Raw genomic sequence first — 27,993 nt, 5'->3', positions numbered from 1 at the left:
AGCCCAGCAAGGTGTCCCGGGAGTGCCTGCTGCCACTGCACTCCACAGAGGACAAGAGAACTGTGAGCACCGGGCCCAGAAACTTTGCAATGCAAGGACATGAGCTAAAGCCAACCTCTGCACCAGGTAAGAGACCCCAGCTGCTACATGACACGTCCCGTGCAAGAACACACAGTCTCACCCAGGGTGACATCCCGCCCCTGGGCACGGCTACAGCTCCACTCCCACAGGCCCGTGCCAGACCCTACAACTTCCTGGACTCCCAGCTGGGACAGCAAACGCGCGCGGCAGTCACTCACCTGGGGGCAGCTGAAAGTTCTGGATGTTGGTCGGGTTCTGGGGCGGCTGTGGCAGACGAGGGGCCAAGACGGTGGGCGTCAGCGTGGCCCGGATCCCGCTGGTGGTGACCGAGGGCGTGCGGGGCAGGCTCTGGGCGACAGCGCTGGCCGAGCCCTTGGGCAGCCCGGTGGGGGTGCCGGCGGCGGCGGCGGCGGGCAGCGCCCCTTGCATAGTTGGCCCGAGGATCATGCCAGGCCCCGCGCCGGCCGGGCAGCTGGCCGCCAGGGTCTGCGGCGGCGGGGGCGCCGGTGGCGCCGCGGTCTTGGGCGAGTCGGCCTTGGCCACCTGCGCGGGCGGCGCGGCGGGCCCGGGCTGACTGTTGGCGGCGGGCGCCGGGGTGGGAGCGGGCGCTGGGGCCGGGGCGGGAGCGGGCGCGGGGGCCGGGACCGGGGCGGTGCGGCGCTGCCCCGTTCTGCGCGGCCGCCGGGGGCCCGCCGGGGCACCGGGCGGCCGGGCCAGGCTGGCGACGGCGGGCGGCGGCGGCGGCGGGGCGGCAGCGGGCGCGGCGGGCGCGGGGGCGCGGGGGTGAGGGGCAGGGGCGCGGGCGCGGCGGGCGCGCCGAGGCGGGGCGGCGTGCGGGCGGCGGGCCCGTTGAGCAGCAGGCTGGCGGCAGGTGCGGCGGCGCGCGGCGAGTTCCCCGGCGCGGCGCTCCCATTCAAAGTTTGCGCGGCGCCGGGGCCGCCGGGCGGGCCGTTGCGGGCGGCGGGCTTGACGGCGGGCGCGGGCGCGGCCCCCGGTCCCGAGCAGGCCCCGGCTCCGGGCCCCGGCGGCGCGCTAGCCTCGAGAGCGCTCAGCTTGGCGGCCGGCCCTGCGGGGACAAGCGGGGCGGCGCGGTGAGGACGCGGGCCCGGCCGGCTTCCGGCCACGCTCAGGCCGCGCCGCGCTCTACCTGCGGGGGGCGGCTCCGGCGCCGCGGCGGGCGCGCCCTCGGCCGCTCCGGCTCCGGCGTGGTTCCCGAGCGCGCCGGCGGGTGCGCGGGGCGCGAGGTGGTGGTGCTGGGCCGCGCTGGCCGCCAGCTGCGACTCGAGCGAGCCCACCAGGTCGCTCACCACTTTCTCGTCCACCTCGCTGTTGAAGAAGACCTCGCCCAGCAGATCCGAGCCCGCCGCCATCTTTCCTCCTCGGCCCGCCGCCGCCGCCGCTCGGCCGGCGCTGGGCGGGGAGGCGGCTCCGCGCGGGCGGGCGGGCGGGCGGGCTGGCGGCCGGCGGGGCGGGCGGGGGGCGGCGCGCGCCGGGCGGGGCGGGGCGGCGGCCGGGCGGGGGCGCGGGCGGCCGGCGCGGGGGAGGCGGCGGCGGCGCATTACGCAGGCGCGGCGGCGCGCCCCCGCCCGCCGCCCGGCGCTTCGTCATTGGCCGCGGTGCCCCCCCGCCCGGCCGCCGGGCGCCTCGCCATTGGTCGCGGCGCGCGCTTAAAAGGCGCGGCCAATGGCTGCGAGCGGCAGAGGCCGGGGCGCGGGCGGGCGTCCGGGCACAGCGGCCGGGCGGTGGGCGCCGGGGTTCTGCGGGCTGTGGGGGTGCGGGCTGCCGGGCGGACCCGGGGTCGACGGCGGGAGGCCGCGGCGGGCTAGGATCGCGGCCGAGGCCTGCTGGGGTCGGCGATGGGGTCTCGGTCTTTGTCTCCGCTGCCTCCAAAATGGCTGCGGCCGGAGCCGACAGGAGCGGACTGGGCGCCCAGCGGGCGAGGGAGCGGGGACGCCGTGCTTCGGGGACACGGAGCCCCTCCGGGGACCCGGAGCCCCTCCGGGCCGCTGCCCGCGGTGACCCTGCGCTCGTGGAGGGCGGGGGCTGGGGTCCAGGGTGAGAAGGCGCCCCGGCGTCGGCGCCATTGCTCCGGGCGGGGCGGGGCGAACGCGGGCCTGCCCTGCGGCCTCCAGCCGCGCGCCGGGTCCTCCACCGGGCGCTCGCGCAGGACGCGTGCGGCGGCCGGCCAGGCGCGGGGGCCACTCCAGAGCCTGCGGGGCGCGGGCGGGACGACCTGTGCGCCCCGACCCAGGCCCGTCCCCGGCTGAGTCAGCCTGAGGCCTCCCCGGAGTGACTGTCATTTCATCCGGTCTCACGGTTCCCACACACGAGTGTCTTTTATAAATTATTAGGTGAGCCAACTGCGCCTGCGGGACCGGTAGCTGGATAGGGAGCAGTCCGATCTGGAGGGCCTTTCTGTTCCTCATTTCCTGTAAGTCGTCCAAAGTCATGTTTACGAGCGGCTCTATAAAAGAGTTCAGAGAAAATTCTCTCTGCGTTTGGGTTTGTTTTGTTTTTTGGTTCTTTGTGTTTCACCAAAAGATGGTGTTCTGGGACATTTCTAGTGGTATTTCTTCTCCCTTTTTTGGGAAAGCCTCACGGGCAAAATGGGAGCTCAAAGGCGCAGGCTCCTGCCGAAGGGATTGTGGCCCCAGTAACACAGACCTCAGCACAATAAGGGAAACTGTTGGCAGTAAACGTCCTCTCCAGCCACCGAAACAAAAGGCCCATCCAGCTGGGCTGTTGTGCGGGCTCCACGCAGCTTTTCAAACCCGTGGGCTGATTTCTGGGTCACCCTCCCCAGCTTCCCAAAGAGCAGTGGGGACTGGAGCCCAGGAAAAGTGCTTCCCCGGGGGAGAGTGTCAGGTAAATCCTCCAAGGATAAGTGGAGTGTTAGCACCCAGAGGACAGGAAAGGAAAGGAACTACCAGGGTTCAAGGGCGCCCTAGGGTGGAGGACTGTGAGCCTGCGTACCCTTGCGTGGTACGCAGCGTGGCCTGGTAGTCTAGTTTTTAAACAATAGCAGAAATGTGGAATTGTGTGTAAGATCTTGTACTCTTTAAATGTTGACAACTAGTTAGAACATTTTAAAGTGGACCAAACAAAAGCGTCAGCAAACCTATCTCTGCCCTCCGTGCAACATGTGTCGTAGGAAACGCAGAGGGTCTACCATAGTCTACACTCAGAAAGAAATCAAAACACTGAGATGGAAATCAGGGGTGCTAGCAGGCAGAACGCTGGATGCCTCTAGGAAGTGAAACGCAGATTCGGAGGCCTCTACAAGGCCTGTGACTGCGGGGGAGGGGACCCATTCTTAAGCCCGCCCCTGCTACATGACGTGAATCCTCAGTAAAGAAAGGTCACCGGTGCCATCTCAGGCTGTTCCTGTTTCCCCACAGAGTGGTGAACTCCTGAGCTCCCTGAAGGCCCACCAGAACCCCTCCAACCCAGTGTAGTCCTGGGGCCTCCAAAAGCTGGACTCGGCGTCCTTGGGTGCCCTCCACAGCCCCTCCCCTCTGCACCAGGCCTCTTCCTGCATTGTGCTGACATCACCCCCAGAGTCCTCTGGGGCACCCTCCAGTCCAGCAGGAAGTGTGGGAGGTTAAGAGTCTGTGCCCTGCCCCCTGCCATCCCAACTTCCCTGGGGGGGCCTTCTGCAGCCCCAGGAAAAGGTAGGAGCCGCAGACTGGTGGTTAGCAGCTGTACTGGTGCCCTCCGGAGCACTGCCCACTTTGAGAGTGAACAAGAGGAGTACAGAAGCCACTTGGCTCCTCCCCTCCCTCAAAGCTGGTGGGGGACACGCTGCCAACCTTGGTCACCCTGGGGACTTGGGCCATTTTCTTTGAATATCTCTGTGGTTTCACTTGTTTCCACAAGCAGTTTTGACTTCCGGAGCTTGAAAGTAAAATCCCACATAGCGTAAAAAGAAAAACAGGAAAGAAAGGAGTAAATATAAACACCATGCTTAAGCGCAGAAAAATGTTCGCTGTAAGAACAGCAAAACCCAAAAGAGTACGTCCTTGCCACCTGCCACACTGCAGATGTGCAAGGCCATGGGCAAACAGGCAGCTTCCCAGGCCGGCAGCTGCGTGGGCCTTCTTATTAAGCAGTCTATTGTCTTCAATAAAATAGAGAAAGCATCAGACACACTCACTGAAATATAAGAATAAACAGAGTCAGTAAGTTCAACTTCGCTGTGGCTGTGTGAAACGTGCAGTGTTTGTTACCCATGGTTTGGTTGTCTGCCTGAAATACTACATAATGAAACAACTTTTTTGAAAAAAAAGACACGCAGTTATCTAGATGGCTAGTGCCCCAGGCCGGTGCCCCAGAGTCCTATCCACCTGGCTGACCTCCCCACCCCCGCCTGCAGCGCTGCAGGCTCAGCGGGATGTGTTCAAGCGTGGACCCACACCCAGGGACATGCTCACGAACACCTAACTGATCTGTGAGCAGTGACACATTCGTTTCTTAGGGTCTTCAGAGCATTATCACGATGGGGACTTAACCAACGTTTATCCGAGTCACATAGCTTCTCTCTGTGTCTCTGTCCTCTCATGAGGACACCAGTCATTGGATTTAGGACCCACCGTACATCCAAAATGACGTGCAAAGACCCTATTTCCAAATAACATCATATTGAGGTTCTGGTCGGATATGAATTTGGGGGGACACTATCCAACCCAATATACCAGATGACCAGTTTGTCCTCTATGGAGAGAAGACCTATCCGATAAGTCACAAGGCCCTCATCAGCCTGACCAGCCCCTGTGCCCCAGGAAGTGGGCAGGAGAGGCGGGAGTACGAGCCACTAGCCTGTGATTTGATGGGTCTGCAGTGGAGTCCACTGATCAGGCAGTCCCCTCCCTGTCCTGCCTTGCCAAGAAAGTGACGATGCTCAAACCTGCTGGGGTGACCACCCATAATAAGCACACTGACGCACTGAGCACTTCCCCGTGCTAAGCCAAGCCTGAGTTGCAGAGGCAGGAACTGAGGCTTGGGAAGGTCAAGTCAACAGCCCAAGTGGGGCTGAAACCCAGGGCTCGGACCTTAAAGCAACAGACATCAGAGCTGCTCTTTCCAGGCTGCCACACCGGGCTGACCGGCCCCTCTGTCCACAAAGCCTCTCAAACAGCAGGATACCAGCTCCTAAATTCCAGAGCCAGGCCAGCTGCCTCTCCAAAATTGACCCAGATCTCTGGGATGGGGGATGGCTGTCTGCAAACTCTGGAATGACTCAGTCACACCAGTCTCTAGGCTGACTGAAAAATGGCTCGCTACATACAGCCATTGTGGGTGGATTTCACTAGGGCAGCTCAGAGACTAGCTCACTTCATAGTTCAGATGTATTGTCTCTAAAGCAACCACCAAAAAAGAAGAAAAAAAACCACAGAGGTATAGCTAAAAATCAACAAACAAAAATCGATGGTGAAAAAATTCAGATAATCCAAAAGGAAGCAAAAAAGTATATTTGAGAAGGAACAAACCTAAAACAGAGATGATAGACCTAAATCCCACCAAATTAATCATTAAATGTTAAAGCACTCCATCGAAAGGAAAGAAAAGCAGGAGTCTGCCATGTACTATTTTCAAGAGAGGCACTTTAAAAAACGTATATCATGCAAATAGTAAGCCTACCAAGGCTGGAGAGATGATATTGACACCAGATGAGATAGACTTCACCACAGAGTACTGTCAAGATAAAAAGGGACACAGCATCATGAAAAACAGTTAACTTATCAAGAAGACAAAACTCCTAAGTTGTTATGAGTTTCATAACAGCTTCCAAATACATGAAGCAAAGATGGACAGAGTTAAACAGAGAAACAGATAATTCAACAGTGGGATCGCAAGGTCTTTGTCCTTTTGTGGCTGGCTTCTCTCACTGAGGATTCCCCTCATTTTTACGGCTAAACAATACTCCTTGGTGTGAGTAAATCACCCTTTGTTTATCCGTTCATCTGTCGATGGACACTTGTGCCCACTTCCACATTTTAACTTGTGAATTATGCTGCAGTGAACATGGGGGTGCAAATAAATACCTCTTCAAGGTCCTGCTTTCAGGTCTTTTGGATTCGTACTCAGAAGTGGTCTCATGGACATATGTACTTAAGCTACTTTATACTTGCAGGTTTTAGCACCTCAACTAAACTGTCAGGTCCTAAACGTTAGGGGTCAACTATCCAGTAAGGTGTTGGTGAAAATGTAATAACTGTCTTCCTAAGGGGGTGGGGCTGGCCCTGCTTGAAAGTGTCCGAAGCAGTTGGACCTTGGGTTGCCAACCCTGCCCCACAAACCGCGTAACACTTCCCCCACCCTGGGGAACTGAGGCCGAAGACACCCCAGACTCAGGAGCAAGAGCCCAGCAAGCAGGGGTGGCGTGGACTCCCAGAGAGGCCAGGTGCACCTGACGCACACCTGTGCAGGTGCAGGCACCATGCGAGGATGTGTGTGTTTCCGTTTTACTCTAAATGCCAAGTGTCACATGCACATAAAAGTGTACACATCACACTGCATCTTTGAACTGAGAAGGAAGCAATCACCCACGTACCCACAGCCAGCCTAGGAAGTGTAATAACACCAGCACCTCTGAACCCAGGACTCTTCCTCAAGGGCGTCCTCCAGGGGAGAGAGAGCCTCTCTGGGCGTTCTGTCGCAGGTCTCCAGGTTTCGAAGGGACCTGGTCGCCTGCATTCTGAAAAGCCTGCTCAGATGATTCTCCCGCCAACTGAGGTGAAGACCTGCGGTTCTAACACAAAAGGTTTCCGTGCTCCCACTCTCTCCCCAGGATTCCTAAAGTGGGGAGTCTTCCAAATGAGTCATGTGCCCTTTCCTTGGGAAGGCAGAGTGCGTAGCCCGTGCAGTGTGGTAAAGTTAGCTTGCAAGGCCCATCTTTGGTGGGCGTGGGGGGAAAGCGGGCCCCCTCACAGATTAAATCCTTCCCCCAATTCATGCCCACATCATTCTGACATTCAGATGTTATCAAAATGGGCTGTGTGGTTCCGAAACGGTTTTCAAATTTCCGTCCTTCCCCAAGAACCCATGTATCCCTTTTCTAAAGCTTACAGAGCAGAAAGGGAGCCCCACTCTGGGATGAATAAAGGTCCACTCTTCTGACTGGATGCTGGACACTCCCTGGCCCTCCACAGTGAACCTGAGTTGTTTGGGAAAGACCAGAAACAGGAAGCAGACCGCCTGGAGACCTCCAGGGGACTCACAGGTCCCCAGGACCAAGTCAACGTATCCCCCAGCAACTGTAGAGGGCTGCTTTCCACCAGCTTCAGATCTCAGCACCGGCCCTGCCCTGGGGCCCCAAGGTGCTGGGGGGAGGGCGGGGGCTGGGAATGAAGGGGCCGGGAAGGGCACTGACGGCCCTTTCCTTTACCTTTATACTTTTTCTGCAATTTCTAAATTGTCTTCAATGAATGTGTTACTCTTTTATCATTAAAAGAGAGAGGCACTGCTCAATTTTTCGTCTTTTAACTTTGTTCTTCAAGGAAAATACACACACTAAAAAGTGCAGGGCTCAGTGACTTGTCACTGACTAAACACACCTGCGTCACCCATGTCACCTGATCAAGAAGCAGAGCGTGCCCAGCCACCCAGAGACCCCTCGAGTCCCTCCCACTCTGAGGGGGACCACCACCCACCTAATGTCGTGGATTCCTGTAGCCGGTTTGGGGCTTTATGGAAGTGGCATTATGCCGTTTCCTCCCCCCACCGGTGTTTTATTTTGGGAGGGGACATAATTTTTTTATCATGATAAAATTCACTAACAAAATTCACCATTTTAACCGTTAAAGCGAACAATCCAGTAGCATTTGGCACATTCACAGTGTTGTGCAAACATCACCACTGTCTCATTCCAGAACATTTCATGCCCCAAAGGAAACCTTTCAGCAGCCGCTCATTGTCCCCTTCTGTGTCCATGGATTTGCTATGCTGGTCACTGCATAGAAATGGTGTCGGACACTGTGTGCCCCCTTGCGTCTGCCTTCTCCCACCGAGCATAATGATTCTGAGGTCCATCCACGTTGCAGCGCCTGTCAGTGCTTTATCCCTTTTCGTTACTGAATAATATTCCATCATGTGGCTGGATCACGCTGTGGTTATGCATTCATCCATTGATGGACACTTGGGGCATTTCTATTTGGGGGCACAGTGCTGCTATGGACATCTGTGCCCGCGGTTTTGTGAGGATGCATGTTCTCATTTCTCATGGGTATGTCCCTTGGAGTGGAATTACTGGGCCAGATGGCGACTCTGGGTCTCACCGAGGGAGGAACCAAGTTCTCCTGAGTCAGGACCCTCCCCGCAGCAGTAGCGAGGTTGCCCTGTATTCCAGGCTTGAGGACGGTCGAAGCTCACTGCTGCAGGGCTGTGGTTGGAACACCAGCAGCCGATGTGCCCATTCTGCAGTCCCTGGGCACCGGGGGCTCCTGTTTCAGGACCGGGCCTGTCTCCCAAAGGGAGGGCGTTACTCTTCACAGAATGGGGCACAGTGACAATGGTGAGGGCTTTCCCTGGAAGGGACGGATAATCCCTTCGTGCAGACGCAGAGATACTGCTCAGATCCCCTCCAGGGAAGGACAGGCCCAGCTGGCAGGAGCAGGATGCACGGGCCTTCAAGCACAGGTCACACTCTTCTCTGGTGACGCCAGCTACTGCTGAACAGGGAGGTGAGACAAGGACAGCTATTTCTGCCCACGGGGGACCCCTCCAATGGGCAGTGTACTCTGGAGCTACCCACTGGGCTGGCACGTCACAGTCGATGGTCCCTGCTGCCTCCTTTTCCCCTCTCGAAGGTGTGACTTTTCGAGCAACCTTTGCATTCCCAGCTCCACCTCAGCACCTGCTTCCTGGAGGCCGGACAAGTTAATGCTGGGAGTGGGGTGGTCCAAGAAAGCAGGCAGTAAGGTGGGTGTGTGGTCTGGCTCAATCACCAATACCCGGCCAGTAAGGGGGACCCCGGCCTTGGTGTACTCACAGCCTGGCCCGGGGCCCAGGGGCTAACACCCCTGGGGATAAGCTGGGCGAAGGATCTGGGTGACAGCGAGACCGCCGGTGGAGAGGGCGGCACAAGCCAGCAGCCATCCGGGGTCAGGATTCCAACTGGTTCAGACGTTTGGAAAGTACACGAGGGAGGAGATAATGGGCCTGGAGGGCTGTTAACAAAGTTGCATTGACTCAGAGACGATAATGACAAGCTGAGGGCAATTAACAAACAATTGAAAACAGAGTGAGCCCCAAGTCTCATTAGCAGCTTCAAAGGGGCCCTCATCTCAGGCGGAAGGGCAGAAACAGCTCAAGTTCAAGTCCAGATTAGAGAGCCACAGCCTCTGAATATCAAGGTTGACTGTTCAGCTGAGGCAGGACTGTTAGGCCAACGTCAGGGCCCTGGTTGGGAGCCCTGGGACCCCCCCGGGAGTGGGACCTGAATGCGTGCATGCAGTGTGATTCCTTAGATGCCTTTGAACCCTCTGAGCAAGCAAACATGGCCCAGCACTCACCATCAAGAGCAGGCTCTGCCCTCCTGGGGACATGATGTAGCATGCTCGCCCTCAAGAGACTGCAGGTGCCTCTCAGGACGCTGACCTCACACCCTCTCCAGGACACTTGGCCAGTACCCAGAGTTGAGTCACAGCAGAGCTGGGCCGATACTGGAGGAGTAGGGCTGCAAGGTCCAGCCCGCTTGTGCCGCCAAGAAAGGGGAGGGGTACCTGTGGGGCCGAGTTCTGAGGGGGCTCGGGGCCCTCTTGGCACCAGGGTGCCCCTGCATGCCTGTGACCGTGAGTGGACAGTGCAGCTGCCCCGCCAGAGGAGGAGCAGTAACCAGGGGCTCAGACCCCAAAGCAATGACGGCGTGGGTCACACCCCTACGTAGGCCCCCAAAACCTAAAGAGGTGACAGCTGAGCTGGGGTGTAGGCTGCAAAATGGAGGAGGAGGGGACCAGCTGCAGCGACGGGGCTCACTGGCCTCCCCCTCTCCTGAGTCTCCCTCCAGGAAGAGAGGCTGGGCCACCCCTGCAGGAGCCCCCACGTGTGGGGAGAGAACCTGCGGGTACAAGGCGTGGACTGTGGCCACACAGATCTCTCTTTCAAAAGGGACCTGCTGTCCAACTGTGACAGCACGCTAAATGACAGCCTGTGACCATCAGAGCCTTAGATTTCACTGAGGTAGTGCCTTTCACAGGGTGGCCCCAGCCAGTGACTGAGCAAAGCGGGGTACTAGGGCCTGGCCATTTCTGCCCAGCGTGGGACTCATCCCCTGAACACTCTTTCCTCTGGAGCTCCCGTTGGGCACACACAGCCGTCGTCAGGTTTGCATGTCGGCCTCACAGCTCCCAGCCCAATCTGACTTCCTTTCCACTCACACACGTTACCCTCCATAAACCGTTTGTATCCTCACTGTCCCAGCATCTGCTTCCTGGAGGAACCAGCCTCCCGCCCTCCCGCTTGGCCTTTGTGTGATGACAGGTGGGATGGCCAGGGAGGGTTCATTTATTCACCCAGCAAATATTTGTGGAGGAAGCATAAGAGCATGCTGGGGACCACAGCTTCCCTAGCGGGGGCTGCACCCCGGCTCTGCTGGGACAGTGGGCCTGTCCCTGAACTGTCCTGGTCCTCAGTCTCCTGTCTATGAAACGGGATGATCATGGGGCCTGCTCCAGTGCCGCTGTGAACATCAAACGTGTGAACTGCTTAGCACAAGACCCAGCACACACGACAATCATGAGTTCCAACTGCTGGTATTTTTCATTTGAGTGCTTTCTTCACGGTGGTGTTTGCTGCATGGGCCTTGTTTTTCCACTCAGAAGCACAATGTGTGGTCTGCACGTATCAGGCAGGGATGGTAACAAGAGACCTGAAGATTGGAGATGCAGGGTCTGGGGTTCCGGGCTGAGTTCCAGTGTTCCCCATGACTGGCTAGGATGAAAGGCGGGCGAGCATGGCAACCCCACCCCGCTGCAGCTTTTCCCAGGAGGGGTCACCAGTGCCCTCCCAACACTGGTCATTAAAGCAACCTCTATCGGCCCTGCTCACTTGAGCAGAGAGTTCTGTCCCTTGGGCAACTGCGGACAGAGCGAGTGGACACCTGGTGCGAGCTGCTCATGTGAGCTGGGAAACGACTCTCACTCCGCAACGGAGGACCAGCACGGGACGCCCTGTCCCCAGATAACATCGAACCGGGACTGGGCTCCACCTCACGTCACTGTGGGGACATAAAGTACTGCAGCCACTTTAGATCACAGGCTGGCAGTTTCTCACAAGGTTAAACAGGATTACCAGGTGAGTGAACAATTCTGCTCCCACGTATCTATGCACCCGGGAGAAACAAAGACACACGTCCACACAAAGCCTGTACACAAATGTTCATAGCAGCTGAAAACCCGAATGTCCATCAACTGATGAAAACATAAGCAACACCCCACAGTGGAATATTCCACAGCCATCAAAAGAGATGAGGTACTGAGACGTGCTGAGATGTGGGTGAGCCTTAAAACATCTCTGAATGTGTGCTGAGTGAAAGCGGCCAGATAGAAGCGCCCATAGTGTAGGATTCTATCGGATGTGGAATGTCCAGTACAGGCAAATCCAAAGGCCTAGGTCTCATGGGAGGGGGAGGGGAGTGACTGTTACTGGGTACGGGGTTTTGGGGACGAGGAAATGTCCTGGAATTACATACTGGGGATGGTTGCACAACCCTGTGAATATACTAAACACTGACTGTCCACTTTAAATGGGTGAGTATTATGGCTTGTAAGTACTACCTCAATAAGGTTTTAAACAGACAAATCAATGACTAAGGCACGCGTTTCAGCGCAGCCCAGTGGAAGGCGCTCAGACGCGGGCGTGCTCGCCCGAGGGGCTGCAATCAGGGGTGAAGACCGTTTGTGAAAACCCTGCCGCGAACCTGGAGTCCCGAGGCAGATGTATTTCTTGTGTTCCGCTGTGATCACGCGCGTCTGCGATTGCTTGTGTGAACAGGACGAGCCACAGCCAATGTGTGTCAGGCACCATCGTCCCCAACCAGCTGCTAGAAAACTGGCAGCGGCCCTGGGCTGAGAACCGATCTTCCTGCAGTGGAACCCTCTTCTCCGCCTGCGCACACACTGGCCCCTGTTGTGGGCATCACAGCAAGGGCCCGCCTGGGTGCCCACGGTCTCCTGATGCACATGTCCCTTGCTGCTCGGCGCCTTGATGCAGCCTTTGCATTCAGGGTGTTTCAGGCAGCCACAGAAGAGAACATGTATGGTGTTAACAAGTTGGACCTTGACACGAGTGCAAGTGCCACGTGCCTGGCAGGACGCTTGCCATCTGCGTATGGCAGCCGCTGTGGGGTGGGAGAATGTCTCAGCGCACAGATAGGGGCCCTCAGGCCAGCTCTCGGAGCACTGTCAGGTAAGGACAGGCTTTGGGAAGCCTGGACGTCTCTCCCGGCCTCCGCCACCAGTTCTTTATTTCCGTGACTTCATCTTGGGGCTGTGGTTCTGTCAGGCCAGGGCTCGTGTACTGTCAGGCGGGCGCGAGGACGAGTGCCCAGCCTTGGAGTTCGAATCCTATGAGCTCCCATGGCCACTCCCCAGGACACACCCGCGTCCCGTGCACGGGTCAAGAAAGGATGGAATACAACAGGAGAGCACCTGTCAACTCGCTGCTCCCTTCGCCCAAGTCCAGCTGCAGCCTGCATCTGGGCCCCGGAGAGCGACGCTGCAGCTGGCCTGTGCCCAGGCCGAGTGCTGTGAGGCAGTGTGCAGGTCCCAGCCCTGCGACCCGGATTGCAGGTGCAGCATCGCACTTCCCGGGACTGGGGAGAGGGCACGGCCAGGCAGACACGGGCTGCACAGAGCAGGGCCCGTACCCGTACGTAGGAGCGTGATCAATGGGTTCCAGCGTGACAGACACATGCACAGAAGTGCTCAGGTCATGAGTGGGCGCAAATGGAATGCACCTGTGTGGAATGTACCCCAGGCCCCTGCTGGCCACTAGGCCCCAGGTGACCGCCATGCTGACGTCTGAGGGCCTGTGTGTCGCGCCTGCCTGTCACTCCACACAGGGGCTCAGGAGGCTCCTTCGTTGCCTGTGCCGCTGAGGTCTGCCATGAGCAGCACCCAGAGTCTTCCGTCAGGGCATACGCCGCTATGAATGATCCGAATCACCACTCGGTATTTAGAACTACGTTTTATTGATAAATAGAAACAACCCCAAGCACATGGGCAGTGTGCTCAGGGGAATATACCCTGGCCCACTTCCTAGGTCCCATTTCCTGTGGCCTTGGTGACTTCTGTCACCCTGTCCCTTCTCCTCTCGGGAACTGCCAAGAGGCAAGGTCCAGGTGGGGGCTCCGTGCTAGAAGCCGAGGCCAGCGGTGGAGCAGCTCTTAGGGTGGTGGGGGCAGGTTGGAGGCAGCCTGAGCTGCTGGCCTGCCCCATCGCTGTTGCCAACGGCACCCTGCCCCAGAAGCTGGGTGGCACTGCCAGCAGTCCCACTGTGTGGCAGAGCAGAGGAAGGACATGCCCAGGGACACATGGCACAGGGTTGGAGGTGAAGACAGGAGGAAAGGGGAGGGGAAGAGGTAGGAAAGAGGAGGGGGAGAAGGAAGAGACAGACATGCACAGAAGGGGTCAATGGGAAGGCAGAGGAGGGGAGGGGGTGTGAAGGTGTATAAACCTGCAGGACTCTGGGCAGGAGGAGACGGATTTCAGCAGGAGTCAAGAGCAGGTCAGACCTGGGGAAATTCCTGGCTGTGCCCTCCTTCCTGTCTTCACCTCAGGACCACACGCATGGGTCAGGAGCCCTGAACTCACCCTCCCTGGGTCTCCAGGCCCTTTTCCTGCCTGACCACCCCCTAGTAAGTGACATCTTCAAAGCCAGCCCTGATCACTGTAATCCCCCAGCTCCATGGGCTGCTCGCTCTCTGCAGGTGGGCGAGGGCTGCCCCGCCCTGCACAACGTCCTGAAGGACAGGAGGGGACAAGCGATGTCCCACCTCATTGGTGCCGTCCCATGCTTTAGACCACTGACTTTTGCTGTATCGTGGAACACCTACCTATCATTAACATTTTGAATCAACTCACCTATTCTGCTTTGCGCCCACTAAGCGATGACACCTGTGGAATCAGTGGCATGCGGGGCATTCTCCCTCAGTGACACATTAGTCACAAATGGTTTTCTGTGGCAAGGTGCCCCTCACCTGCCACAGAACGCTGGCCATGTGACCTCAGCTAGACTGGTGATAGAACCCAGAGCACGGTCCAGTGCCCACAGTCACAACTGCTTTTATTAGGGACGGCTTTATTCTCCTCCACACACATAGCAGGCGCTTTGTAAGTGTTCCATGGTTGCACTGGAAACTTCGCTAACTGCCTCTGTTTTCCCCTCTGCACACCAGGTCTCCTGTGTGGCCCTGCCCCTTTCTAAGCCCTTTCCAGGCACTGTGTTCCAGGATCCTCACAACCACCAGTGAGATGGGCAAGGGAGCTATTAATATAATCTCCATTGGGGTGGCCGCTTAGCTCAGCTGGCTAGAGCGTGGTGCTAACAACACCAAGGTTGTCGGTTCGATCCCCACCTGGGCCACTGTGAGCTGTGCCCTCCTTAAAAAAAATTAAAAAAAAAAATCTCTATCTGGCAAATGGAGAAACCGAGGCAGGGAGTCTTCCAGCTTCCCAGCTCGTCTCTACACCCCTCTGCCCAGTAGTCTAAGGCTTGGTGATCAACGAGTGGGTGGGCGTTATGAAGAGCTATTTAAGGTGGAGGGACTGGATGGGTGTGCTCCCGTCTGGAGAACACACCACGTCAACTGGCTCCTGGGCCAGGTTTAGGTCCCTGTACAACTCCCCTTGTCAGACCTTCCGCAAGCACCCTCCACGGACACGGAGGAACGAATGGCAGGGCTGGCATTCCGGGACCTGTGCAGCGTGTGTATTTTTAGCCTCTGCCCTGCCTGGGTATTTGCCCATGGCTAAGGTCTTCAGGGAAGTGCCCAGCTGCACACCCAGGAGCCTGGCAAGCTCTCAAAGGTAGGGAACAGCACCCTACCCTGGTCGTGGGCTCGGGATCCAGCTCCCTTTTCCAAGATAGAATCAGTTCCTATTAGTGAAGAATGCAGCCACACCCCCAACACACGCACAGAAGCTGTGGCTCACACAGCTGGAGGTGTGAGGCATGGAATCTGTGACCTTGGGCAAGTCATGTTCTGGACCTGGAAAGTGGGGGGGCAGGGGGGATGTAAGCTGCGCAAGGGGACCACCAGACCAGACAGTTGCTGAGGTGCCCCGGAGACCTGGGGCAGCACCTACTCCAGACAGGTGCACCCCCGGGGAAGGTTGTGCTGTGCTGAGGGAGAGTCCCTTCTCACTTCTAGGGGCAGGATGCGCCCGTCCCAGGAAACCTCTCTTACCTCGGCTGGGCTGACTCTGTGGCTGGGCTGCCCCTGCTCATCAGCACCTTTCCAGGAGCCAAGAAGCAGATCTGGAACTTACAGGTAAATCTTAGCACATAAATTTGAAGACTTATCCATTTTCCCTTCTAATTCTCCCTTTTCTCAAACCCGTTACTGTTCTCTTCTCAGCGGATGTTGCCGGGTGGGACCCAGGGTGGGTGCATTCACAGAGGGCAAGAGCCTGCCGCGTCTGCAACTTGCCTGCTCCCCTTTACTGCCATGTGCTTCCTCCTCTGGAAATGGGGAGTCAGGCGCCTACCTGCTTGGAGGCAACTTCTCTGCAGGGGTTTCCCTTTTTTGTCTAGCACTCAGGGGTAAGAAATACATTTCACATCTTGACCAAGCATCCCCTTAACTATACATCATAGCCGCTTCACAAAGCAATACTGTCCTATGTGGGAGGCTCTCTGATAGTTTCTATCTTACTGTTTCATTGTTACGAAATACTAATCACCACCCACGATGGTTTTTTTCAGGACCCAAGAGTGGTCCCTGATCTGATGAGCACAGTTGGGAGGGAGAGGGGGACAAAAAGCAAGGGCACACGCATAACCGTTAACGGAGCTGAGCGCTGAGCGGGGAAGACCGCGTCTGAGCCACGTGGGGGGCGGCCCGTTTTCGCTTCATGGAAACCAGGCCCAGCCAGGCCTCTGGGCCAGCGGGCGAGGCGGCAGGAGGCCGGGTCGGGCGGGGCTCTGAGGCCTGGTGGCCTGGTGGCTTTATTTCAGGGGACGCGGACGCCGCCGCAGGCTCGGGGGAGGGGCAGATGAAAGGCGAAGAGGCGCTCAGCTGGTTATATTTAGTAGCTGACGCGCCGGAAGCGCTCGTTACCCGCAGCTGTGACACTACTACGCCCCGCGCCCGCAGGGCGGCCCCGCCGTCAGTCCCCGGCAGGGACCCTCCAGCGCCCCCGCCCCCGGCCTCAACCCCCGGGCCCGGCTCCCGCCTCCACCTCGCGCAGCAGGGATCCCCCCACCTTCGCCGCGCGGGCATGAACCCCAGCCCGGAGCTGGGGAAGGGGAAGGTCGGGGCGCACCCCGGGCAGTAGACCTTCCGAGCCAGGACAGAAAAAGCCGCCCCGGCGTGTTTCTGCAGAAGGAAACCCGAGACGGGGGTGTGGGGTCACGTCTGCAAGCTCGCAGCACCAGGTTGCGGCCCGGCCGGCACGCGCGGCGGGCGAGGCCTAGCGCTCCGCCCCCACGCACGCGCGCTCCATCCCGGCCGACCTTCCCCCCAGCTCATCCACCCACTCCGCCCCTCTGTCCCCTCCCTGCCGTCCCCACGCCCCCGCCCTGCTCACCCGCGCTCCGCCCAGCCCTGTTCCCACCCCTCCCCCAGGCCCGCCCCCCCGGTCTCGTGCTCCCACTCCGCGCGGGGCCCGCCGGGAGCCGGCCGAGGAGGAGGGGCGGAAAGCCGGGGAGAACCTGTCGGGGCTGGCGCGCTCGCCGCGCAGGCGCCGAGTGCGGGCCCGCCCCTAGGCCGGCAGCGCGGCCATATTTAAAGGGAGGCCAGAGAGACCAGCCAATGCAAAGCGAGCGTGCGGGGGCGGGGCGTAGCGACGCGAGGCCCCGGATGTGGCTGCTGCGGCCCCTCCTCCCCCGCGCTTCTCTGCGAGACCCCCGCCGCGCGCCGCCGCTTGCTTGCTGGTTTCCGCGCGGGCCCCTCGGGCGGTGGTGAGGCGGCACCGAGGCAGAGGCGGCGGAGGAGCTCGGTGGCAGCAGAGCAGACAGCGAGGCGACCGCGCGGAGGCGAGCGGGCAAGGCCGGGCGGCCGTCGCCATGAGCGGCTCGTCGGGCACCCCGTACCTGGGCAGCAAGATAAGCCTCATCTCCAAGGCGCAGATCCGCTACGAGGGCATCCTGTACACCATCGACACGGACAACTCCACCGTGGCGCTCGCCAAAGGTAGCGGCCCCGCCGCGGCCGCGCCAACCGCCCGGCCCCCGCCAGCCAACAGTCTGGCTCCACCCCCACGACTCCCCGGTCTCCGCGCCGCCCCCCAGGACCCCTTGCGGGCTCCCACCCCCAGGCACCCCTGCCCCCGGGGCGCTCCCCGCTGTCCCCCACTCCCGGGCTCCCCCGCCCCCCGGGGCGCCCCCGGCCTGCACAAAGGTCTCCCCGGCCCCGGCGTTATTGTTTGCGACGGGCCCGCCCAGGCCCGGGGTGGGGTGGGTGGTGGGGGAGGGTCCAGCTCCGCGGCGCCGCCCCCTCCACCGCGTAGCCCACCTCTGCAGGTGGGGGTCGGGATCGTTGGGCTGCTTCCTCCCCACCTGCCCGAGGGGCAGCTGGCGCAGAGAACCCGCGGGGCGGGGCGAGGGGCCCGAGTCTCCCCGGGGCCTGCCCAGAAGGCTGGGGGTGAGAAAACCCACCTCCTGCAAGCCCTTCTGGAATCTATTAAGCAGCTGGGGCCTCGAGCCTGAACAAATACCACGTTTTAATGGAACTTCCTGCCAGGATAGACGCATCGGTCGGCAGCTAGGTGCCCCGGTTTAAAGCGCTTGCCCATCCTAAGCCAGATATTGCATCTGGGTTTACCCTTTTGTGGCAGATCCCTCCCTGTAGGCACAGGTAAGTAAGCACTCTGAAGCCCCTTGGAGACTTGGAGAAAGATGGCTGTGCTGCGGTTCCAGAGGAGCCCAGAATCTTTTCTGAGCTTGTTGAGGCAGGAGGGGGCCCCAAAGTTTCTTTGTCTTCATCCTTCAGGAAAGATGGCGAGTGTCCTTCCCCTGCGTCTTCGAAGTGCTGCATGCAGCCAGGTCTACAGACGGACTGTTTGTTTGATGGGTCTCTTGGCACTTGACTGCATTTGACCTGAGATCCCAGTTGGGGAAACTGAGGCCCATAGTAGTTCCTGATCCTCAGCAAGAGTTGTGTGTAGATTAGATACAAGCTGCTTCGAGCCCAGCTCCACCCCAGAGATCTAAGGAGAAGATCCGTTGGGCTTCTTGAACCCTCTGGGAGGAATTAATACCCCAAGGAGCCCCTCCGCAGCCGGAGAAGCTGGTGGTGGGGGTCAAAGTTCTCCCATTGTTCTGTAAGGGCTCCTCCCGGGCTGGTTGTGGGTACAGGGTGGGGACCACACTCAACCTCCTGGCTTCTCTCTGAAGGAAAGGGACTCCTCTGGGTGATGTGTCTCCTCAGTGGTGATGTGTTGGGGGTCTGGGTCAAAAAGCAGCTGTTGGGGTTTTAATCTGCTAAGTCAGACGTGAGCAAACGTGGCCTGCCCCGGGCAGCGTGTCTTCTGTGTTCACGCCTGAGAACGTAGAGCTTCATGAGAACGCCAGGCCTTGGGCTCGTTCCTTGTTGTCTTTGTGACCTAGAACTTTTTGGCGCTTTGCCAACTGGGGTCTTGTTGGTATTGTCCCTTGAAAATCTGAGGGGGGTGTGTGTGGAGTAATTGCCGAAACATGGAAAGCGGTGCTGGGCTATGGATGGCACCCAGGGCAGGGGCCACTTGCCCCGTGTTTGGAAAGCTCGGGAGCCACAGGACTGAGTGCACTTGGCTGAGGAGGACACTTACTGTGTTTTTCTCACTCCTAAGTGAGGTCCTTTGGTACTGAAGATCGCCCCACAGATAGGCCTGCGCCTCCGAGAGAGGAGATTTACGAGTACATCATCTTCCGGGGAAGTGATATCAAAGATATTACGGTCTGCGAGCCTCCGAAAGCGCAGCATGCACTCCCTCAGGATCCTGCCATCGTTCAGGTGAGTACGTGGCCCCACTCCTTGGGCACATTTCTGAGATTCTGGGTTTCGGATGCATCTTGGTGTCATTCTTTGGCCAGAGAACTCAACTCAAGGAATAGCCTTTTCGTGAAAAGTGGTTTAGTTTGATCTGGTCTGTTGTTGTTGCTGTGGAAAGTCTTAATTCCCGTAGCGTGCAGTAGTGTGTGCAGGAGAGTGAGAGGGGCAGGGGCAGGGAGAGGGGGTGCTGGGAATTGTGTTTGTCCTTAGTTTCTGGTCCCAAGCCCCAGTGGCGTGGTGGGAGTGGCTAAGATGCTCGCAGCGGGACAGGACTTGGCTCCCTGCACAGTCCACGTTGCATTGCATTGCTGTGGGACTCAGGGTTTGCCTGCTGTTTGGTATATTGACCTCAGGTACCAGAGGCTTGTGAATTAGGTACTCACTGGCTCTTGTGCAGAAGGCTGTGGGACTGTGGGCCTGCTCGGTGGGTGTGGTCTGGGCCACCGGGCAGGGAAAGGTGGATGCCTGGGGACCTGGAGAGAGTTCACCAGCCACACTGCGTGTTGGGGGCAGGGCCAAGCCAAGGATAGCATTTTGTCCTCTGCAGAGCCTGGACTACCTGATGCCAGGCAGTGGGGACCATTGGAGGGGTTAATTGACTTAGAAGAAATTCATGTGGGAATTCCCTGGCCAGGTGAAGCTGGGGGGGAAAGGCAGCTTTCACTTCGCAACACCATCTTGAAAGTCACCCCTGAGCGCAGCCCAAGCCTCCAGGAACGCAGGCTGGCAGACCAGGCTGCTTTCCCTGCCTGAACAGTGCCCCCCAGGCAGGGCGACAGGAGCGCCTTACGCTGCTCTCACCTCTGTGTCTCCTTGCTCAGTCTTCCCTGGGCTCGGCCTCTTCCTTCCAGCCACACGTGCCTTACAGCCCCTTCAGAGGAGTGCCGCCCTACAGCCAGCTGGCCGCCAGCTCCCTGCTGAGCCAGCAGTACGCAGCTTCCTTGGGTCTGGGTGAGTAACCTGTTTCTACCTGGGAAACGGCCCATGCTGTGACCTCCAGGGAGCGGAGCCACAGGTCCTTTTGGGGGGACGCTGTTTTTGTCACGTTCAGCTTACAGGGCACACTTAGTACATTATTCAGTGCAGCTTCAACTAGTCAGAACGTCTGTCTTATTACTACTCGGTTGAAAATAAAAAGGCAGCAGTCTGCGTTTTGGAACAGGTGAATCTAATCTATTCATCGAATGTCAGCCTAGGTCTGGGTGGAAGTCATGGGACGTCTGCTGCAAAGACGTGATGACTGACAGGTGTAATTACAGATGAGTTGTAACTGCCTGCACTTTTGTAAGCCCATAAACACAAGTTAAATACGACGCCCACGTGATATGTCGTGTACCGTTTTGCTGTCAGTGCCTCGCTCAAAAATTCGGTTTCCCCAGGTTGACTAAGCCTGGACTGAGACTCTCCCACACATGTGGAGAGAAGGTCCACCTGGCCCCGGCCGGAGCTTTGCGATGCAGTCAAACCAGAGTTGGCAGGCCTCCCCCGCCCTTGCTCCTGCTCCAAGCAATGGGTGTGATCCGGCCCTAGATGGTTCTGTGGGTCACTTGTTTCTGAAAGTCAGGTTGTCTTGCTGGCTGCTCCTAGTGTGCGGTGCCCTTCTCAGTCTCTCCCTGTGTTTCTAGAATAGGTTTGTGGGAGCCAAGTGTCCTGCAAGAGACGCTTGGCTCTTTCCGAGCTGGCTGGACACAAGACAAGTTTCTCATTACTTATCTGTACCCTTTCTTTTTGCTCTTTTCTCCTTTCTCTTCTTTTAGAGAAGCTGGTAAGCCCGCCAGCCTCGGCCGCAGCCTCCAGCCCTAGCTCCTCTCCATCTCCACAGCCCGTCTCAGAGCCTGACACGTGCTCAGAGCCACACCAGCTCACTTCCAAGGGTAACAGCAGGCTCGGAGAACTGCATGCTGTCTTGCAAGCCTTGCTAAGAGCGAGGGGTAACCAGTAGACCAGAGTGATAGTAGCTGTAGCAGTTGCTTTGCTAAGCCTGTGGGTCAGTGAAGCGGTTTCTCTCTGGTTCAGCACATAGTGCTAACTGACTAACTCCAGTTTCCAAGGAGGATTAGCAAGAACTGGGGAAACATTTCGTCCACTCTCCCTGGGTCCAGGGCCTGTTCTGAGCTGTCCTGCGATTGCCACTTGTGGGAAACTGCCCTGTGCACAAGAAGGCCGTTTCCTGGGCTTTCTGCTGGTCTTAACTGGGGTCCAGATTGCGGGGAAGACTGCAGGGGAACACCCCTGAACGACTCAGGCCGCGTGGGACCCATGGCACGCCCCTCACTCATCAAAATAGGGGCCCTCATGTGTCTTTGTAAAATGAAGCTGTTTGAAACGAGCGCCTGGCCCGAGCTGTTGGCAGGTGAACAGTGTGGGCCCGATGACTGGCGTCTTAATGCTCGTGTGCCCCACCTGTCCGCTGCGGGGCGGCGCCTGCGCGGTTTCTTCGCCTTTCCTGCCGTGGTTCTCATTTTACTGGGGGTCTGAAATGCGCATGTGTGACTGTTGGAGGTAGAGCGCTGCTCTCACCATTGGAGAGACTGGGTTCAGGATAATAGCCGGGCTTTCATTCTGGCACAACTACTGTGGGTCTGTCACTTTGCACGTGTCGTCGTCTGTCCTGCACGAGTGCCAGTGTATTCCACTCACAGAAGTAGTAAGGCCTTCTCCCCACCTGAAAATTATACAAGTGTGTTTTTCTTAGTACCGTGAACATAAAACTCATAGGGCAAGATGGTTTTAACTGCTCTGGCGTTACAAAAAGGACAAGCCTGATTCTTGCCCCGTGCAGTTCCAGTGTGAGCAGGAAGCCATCCCGAGCCGTGTCACTCAGGGAAGTCCATACCGAGTGGGGTGACAGGCCAGAGAAAGTGGCCTGGGTCAGTGCCCGTCGTAGAGGACCCTTACGGTGTCAGATGGATGGAGGCTGTCCCAGTCGGCCCTGGGAGTAGCTAGAGCTGGTTACAACGCATTTGCCACAGGAATTTCTCTAGTTTCTGTCTCATGTGGGGGAAAAGGTGAAATACCTGCTGTTCACTCGTGTAGGGTCATCCTTCTCAAATTAGTTACCCCGTAGTTAGGGGTAACTCATCTTCTGTGTCACCTCCACCCAGTCCCACATGGCCCCATTTAAACACTGGCCACAGATGCAGGAGCAAGGTGGGTGAGGGGATGGCGTGTGTGGGATGCACGTACCTCTCTCCTCCTTGCTTTAGAGGACTGTCTGGGGAGCGCCGTGTCTGAGCAGTTACCTCCTGTGCTCAGGGCTGGGAATGCAGCCCCGTCACCAGCAGCAGCTGGAGGCTTTTGTTTCTGTGATGAGCTTGACTCTCGAGGAGTGCAGGCTGTTACTTCTCTGTCATCCATTCTTACTGTGTCATCTTTTTTGGCGTTGTTAAGCCTTAAGCGAACATGATAGTATTCTAGATTTTAATTTCAAAGGCTGACCACTGCATTTTCTGGACAAACTCAGGCTGCGTGGTTGTCACCCAGCGTGGCCCAGCACAAAACATTCTTAGAGTGAGCGTTCACCAGCCATCTCAGAACCATCAAGCTCCTCAGGTGGTTTTGGAAAGCTATTTCTAAACCGCCTGTGAGGTGCTCATTTGTGCCTGGGTGTTTTTCACCTCCTTGGGGTTCCCTGACACAGGGAGCCTGGGGCTTGGCTTCTGGGCTAAGCTGGCTGTGCCGTGTTGCTGGCAGACTGGGTGCAGAGGGGTGGCCCCTGAGGGGGCTTTGCCTGGGTTTGGTAGGACCTCTAGGTGGTTGCCTTTCTCTTGTCTGGCACGCCAGCCATGACAGAAGTGTCTGGAGGGGGGGTGTGACGTTTTCTTCTTTTGGCTTTCCTCCAATCCTCCTCCTCTTCCCAACTCAGGAGCTGGTTTTCCATCCGTCCCAGTCGGCAAGAGCCCCATGGTGGAGCAGGCTGTCCAGACTGGCTCTCTGGATAACCTGAATACCAAAAAGCTGTTCCCCGGCAAGGGCACGGTGGGGATGCAGCTGAACGGGCGCCCGGCCCCACCGAGCAGCAAGACCGCTAGCGGTACTGAGACGCGTGGCCCCCGGAGTGTGCTCCCTATTCTCAGCTTTTCTGGAAATAACTACGCCCCCCACCCTGAGCACCACGTGCTTTTGCAGGGCAGGCCCCTGCCGCATGGCCCGGGGAGGTGCTGCCCGCTTCCGGCTTTGGCTTATGCTCTCGCAGGCGCTTGCCTCACTCTTCCCTTTTGCGCTTTAGATGTAGCTCAGCCGGCCACTGTGCAAGCTCAAGGGCAGGTGAACGACGAGAACAGAAGGCCCCAGAGGAGGAGATCAGGTAACAGCCGCTGCCACCTGAGCCCAGGGCCCGAGCCACCCAGGTGCTCCGCCTGCCCTGCCCGCTTCTCCGTGGGGCTGCTTGCGGGTGCTCTGTCCTCTTTGTCATGTGTGCCTCAGTAACGTTGGGTGGTGGCTGACCAGCCGGACTCGTTTCTCCACAGGGAACAGACGAACAAGGAACCGCTCCAGAGGGCAAAGCCGCCCAACTCATGTCAAGGAGAACACGATCAAGTTTGAAGGCGACTTCGATTTTGAGAGCGCAAACGCCCAGTTCAACCGTGAGGAGCTGGACAAAGAATTTAAGAAGAAGCTGAATTTTAAAGGTCTGCGTCGTTGCAGGAAGCTCACGCTCCTCCCCCCCAAGGAGTATCCGTAGAGCGGGTCAAGGAAAGACAGCTGGGATTGAGACAGTGGGGTTGAGCTGGTGACCGGTGCGTGGGGGGTGCCACCTGAGGACCCACTGAAACATGCAGAGTGGACGGCAGCCTGGCCGGACAGGGCCAGCAGGTCGGAGCTAGGAGGACAGGCCACTTAGCACAAAGCACTCTGGGCAGCGTGGCTGAGGCCTGAGGGTGGTGGTGAGTGATTGGCTGCTTCCCAGCAGCTCTGGGTGTGCTTCTCCGTGCAGATGACAAAGCGGAGAAAGGGGACGAGAAGGACCCGGCAGTGGTGACCCCGAGTGACGCGGCTCCTGCTGAGGAGGACCACCTGGGGCCCAACTGCTACTATGACAAGTCCAAGTCCTTCTTTGACAACATCTCCTCTGAGCTCAAGAGCAGGTTGGAGGCTGGGGGTGGTGAGGCCTCGTGCGCTGCTGGGAGGCACTCTGTCAGCACGCGCAGGCGGGCACGCGCTCCCGAAGACCGACGTGCCGCCTCAGGTTCAGGGCAGCTCTCTTAGGGGCCTGCTCGCGTTCTTGCAGTCACGGTGCCAGCAGTGGTAGTTGGTGGCAGCATGGGGAGCCCTGGCAGTCACAGGCCCCTGAGGGGTCTGCCCGAAGTCCAGCCCCTACTTCCCTCTTGGCTGGTCTGCTCCTCCATCACGGCAGGTTCAGTCCCCCCTCTCCCCCCCAGCTGAGTGACTTATCCGTTAGCTGACGCTGGTGGCCTGAGGCCCTTGCTGCCTGAGGCAGTGTGTTGTGTCCTAGTGTGTTTTCACCTGATTGCTGGGAACCCTGTCACAGGCTGTGTTTTTAGCACCCAGCAGCTGGTGCTCAGGTGTTGGCCATGAGCAAGCTAGACCGAGGTGGAAGGAGTCTACAGAACAGGCGGGGTGGAGAAACATCCATTGCAGGTGGAGTGCCAGGCCCACTGCTCGGCACCAGAGACCGCAGAAACCAAACAAGGAGGTTCTGACCTTCCCACAGTTAGATGTTCTGGCAGGGGAAGTAGGTGATGGGAAAATGCACATACGTACGGTGAAAATGCACTGGGGAAAACCAAGCAGTGGGGGCGGGGGGGGGGCGGCGAGGGGTGTGGTGGGAATGACCTGCTCGCATGCTGAGGTCTCCCGGCCTGTGCATAAAGTAAAAGCAGCCTTTCTGGGCTGGGTAGGGTGGCCGCGTCGGGGCCCATGTGGCTGGCGCAGAGCCGGCAGGCCAGGGAGGAGCTGAGGTGGGGGGGTGCCCTCAGGGTTCAAAAGTCCTGGGGATGCCTGGCTTTTATCTCAAGTGCTGCACTGCGAGCTGGTGGGGTGGGTGCTGAGGAGTGACGCCATCTGAAGCTTCACTGGGTTTCATGTGAGAAGGGCTTCACGTCCACCCATGGTGGTTCAGGTGTCTCAGAATAGGGGTGGGGAGCTTGGCTTCTGAACCAGGTTGAAGTGGAGCTCGTGGGGTTTGCTGGCCAGATGTGAAAGCCGGTGACGTCCCTGTCGTTGGCCTAGTCTGAAAGCTGGAGGGCACAGTGGCTGTGTCTTTCAGTGAGGGGTCTGGGGGTGTTGTGTGTGAGCTGTCTGCAAGCACACGGGGTCCTCGCTGTGGGTATAGGGATAATGGCTGTGTATTCAGGTAGCACAAAGGATGTTGGGACAGTGTAGAGTGCTGGTGCTGTGTCCCCACCCCAAGGGGCATAAGCGTATTCTGGGGGGCCTTGTCACATGTAACCCAACCTCCTCATCTAGTAGGAGCTTATTCAGAGCGGTCGGGGACCTGCTCCAGGTCTCGGAGCCTGTGCGCGCCTTGGGCCTGGCAAGCAGTGGAGGCTTCCTTCAGAGCACACGCGTGTCGTGCTCATTGTAGGTGACAAAGACCAGAGAGTTTTGTACCGAGCAGCCCAGTGCAGGGAGGAATAGGCCTGGCTGGAAATGCAGCCGGGAGCACCTGTAGTGCTGGGTCTCGGGCTGCAGCGGCCTGGTTGGGTCGCCCCCATGGCTCCAGTAACAGTGACCATCTGTCTTTCCTCTGGGGCGCCCCTGCGGGCAGTTTCACACCCCTTGTCTTGATCAGTTCCAGGCGGACCACGTGGGCTGAGGAGAGGAAGCTCAACACGGAGACTTTCGGGGTGTCAGGAAGGTTTCTTCGTGGCCGTGGTTTCCGGGGGGGATTGCGAGGGGGCCGGGGCAGCGGTACAACCCGGCGCAACCCGACGTCCCACAGAGCTGGGACTGGCAGGGTGTAAGGAAGCAGCCGACGGTGAGTGAGGGAACCTTCCGGGCCCGGTGGGGGAGGCCGTTGGGACGGGAGGACCTCGGTAGGAGCCTCTTCAGGAAGCGCTTAGGGCTGGGCAGTGGGCTGGCTCTGGCTTCCAGTAAGAAGAGACATCTCGAAGTTCCAGGCCAAACGAAGGGCCTTGACCCTCTGAGTCACCCAGGGGGCTCTTTGGGGACAGCGAGACCCAGAGCCAATGGAATCTGCATCTCTGGGGAGGGGCCCAGGTGACAGAGGGCTGGGTGCTTGTTACTCGGGGTCAGCAAAGAGCTTGTTGCAAGCCAGGGTCTCGGCACAGCCCAGCTGTGAGCTGACTCGGCTCGGAGCCTGCATTTTCAACCAGGTCCTGGGTGACTTGCATGCCCAGCCCTTAGGGTGTAGGTGGTGAACGGGTTATGGTGCTGACCTGCTCCAGCCAGGTGGGTGGGGGCTGGAGCTGTCCCATCCTGTGTCCAAAGGCGGTTTTCACTGTGGGTTAATAGGCAGGTCTGGGAAGCCTTGGTCTGACGGGTGGGGGAGGCTGAGCCCCTCGTGGTCTTCATCCCAGGCGGTGCCTGGCTCATGCTGGGGAGCTGCCTCCCAGTGGCCGAGTCGCTCACCTGGTGTCCTCCTCCCACAGGCCTGCCGGAGCAGCAGCACACAGCTGTGTGAGGCGAGGGAAGACACTGCACTAACCGGGGAGATGATGGGTCCCTTTGTTTACCGAATTTGGAAAATTCTCATCCTTTTGTTCTGGACTTCACGGAAATTGGACGTGGCCTGCGTTAGAACCACTTGTTTTGGGGGAGGTATTTATGGATAACCTCTCCAGGGTGTCTCGATCTTTCCTCCTCAGTTGTGCAGTCTAAGGTTTTGGTATTTTGCAAAAAGGTTTCTAAAGTGACAGCTTGATCCTCACTTTGTGACTTTTTGGACAGCTTTGAGTTTTACAGTGGAACCAAATCTCATTTGGCAGCCAGGCAAAGCTCTGTCACCCAAATGGCCCCTGGTGCTGCTGGCCTGGCACCCCCACTGCCAGTGGTGAGGTCCCAGGAGCTAGGCAGGGCCAGCACCCAGAGCATGGGCCTGGGGCAGGGGAAGTGGGGCGACCACAGATCATGTTGTACAAGCAGACCAGACAACCTGATGTCCAGAGTGGTGGTATCAAGTTTGGGGGCTGGCAGGGCGGAAGGGGGGGACTCTTGAAGTGGGAAGGGGTCCTGCACACGAGCTAGCTGTTGGTTGCTAAGCCTGGCTTCCATAGGAAAGGGGGTTGGGGTGGAAGCCCAGGACAAACCCCCCCGTGTCCCTGTCCTCTCTGCTGTCCCAGCCAGCCCAGCCTGGGCCAGTCCGTGTGGGAAGCCGGGCCAACATTGTTCGTGTCTCATCCACTTGGAAATGAGCCAGTCTTTTTTGTAAGGTCGGTTGACCAAGAGCATTATCTTCTCTGAATTGTAAATAGTTCTGTGTTTTTTGTTTAAAAGGTGGGTGGAGGGGAGGGTGGGGAACATAAATTTGTTGCATGAGTAAAGGGGTCAGACCTTTAGTATGAGCATGCGTCCCTGCTTGACAGGGCATGTGTTGAACATAAGCACCTTCGTAACTAACCCCCCTTAAGTAGATGTAAAGGTTTTGGTTCCGCATTAAGTTACTGTAAGAGCTTGGGTTTATTTTTGTAGGAGTAATGGCTAAGAGTTAGAACGTAGCAATGAGGCCACTATGTTGGAATAATGTAAATTGTAATTATAAATAAACATGCAAACCTTTAAAACTCGCCTCTCGGCTCTGA

The 27,993-nt window shown here is 58.3% G+C and overlaps 2 protein-coding genes across 5 annotated transcripts in view; one reads left to right on the top strand and one right to left on the bottom strand.

The window, feature by feature from the left end:
• The window catches only part of TAF4 (TATA-box binding protein associated factor 4), a 62,667-nt gene extending 61,132 nt beyond the window's left edge, over positions 1 to 1,535 (bottom strand). Inside the window, 3 exon segments of the mRNA XM_074318206.1 lie at positions 300 to 875; positions 878 to 1,147; positions 1,229 to 1,535. Coding sequence (XP_074174307.1) covers positions 300 to 875; positions 878 to 1,147; positions 1,229 to 1,451 — 1,069 coding nt within the window. The 5' untranslated portion in view covers positions 1,452 to 1,535.
• LSM14B (LSM family member 14B) lies at positions 10 to 27,978 on the top strand. Of its 4 annotated transcripts, XM_074318223.1 has the most exons (12): positions 14 to 126; positions 15,449 to 15,568; positions 16,003 to 17,431; positions 19,068 to 19,231; positions 20,092 to 20,221; positions 21,028 to 21,144; positions 23,136 to 23,303; positions 23,499 to 23,576; positions 23,740 to 23,901; positions 24,207 to 24,357; positions 26,025 to 26,210; positions 26,845 to 27,978. In XM_074318223.1, the coding sequence occupies exons 3-11, from the start codon at positions 17,305 to 17,307 to the stop codon at positions 26,194 to 26,196; spliced, it is 1,269 nt and encodes a 422-aa protein (XP_074174324.1). In that variant the 5' UTR covers positions 14 to 126; positions 15,449 to 15,568; positions 16,003 to 17,304; the 3' UTR covers positions 26,197 to 26,210; positions 26,845 to 27,978. The 4 variants fall into 4 exon arrangements, with proteins under 4 accessions (XP_074174327.1, XP_074174326.1, XP_074174325.1 ...); XM_074318225.1 differs by lacking the exon at positions 21,028 to 21,144 and having other exon boundaries at positions 12 to 126; XM_074318224.1 differs by lacking the exon at positions 23,499 to 23,576 and having other exon boundaries at positions 12 to 126.
• The last annotated feature ends 15 nt before the right edge of the window (positions 27,979 to 27,993 follow it).

The sequence above is a fragment of the Rhinolophus sinicus genome, linkage group LG13 (genome assembly GCF_036562045.2).
Source record: "Rhinolophus sinicus isolate RSC01 linkage group LG13, ASM3656204v1, whole genome shotgun sequence".
Taxonomy (NCBI): Eukaryota; Metazoa; Chordata; class Mammalia; order Chiroptera; family Rhinolophidae; genus Rhinolophus; species Rhinolophus sinicus.
The sequence above is the reverse complement of the archived record's forward strand: the minus strand, read 5'-3'. Positions and strand labels throughout refer to the sequence as shown.

Coding starts and splice junctions, on each gene's coding strand:
- LSM14B (XM_074318223.1), top strand. CDS start 17,305: ATGAGCGGCTCGTCGGGCACCCCGTACCTGGGCAGCAAGATAAGCCTC. Junction 17,432..19,067: donor CACCGTGGCGCTCGCCAAAG/GTAGCGGCCCCG, acceptor CTCACTCCTAAG/TGAGGTCCTTTGGTACTGAA. Junction 24,358..26,024: donor TCCTCTGAGCTCAAGAGCAG/GTTGGAGGCTGG, acceptor TGTCTTGATCAG/TTCCAGGCGGACCACGTGGG.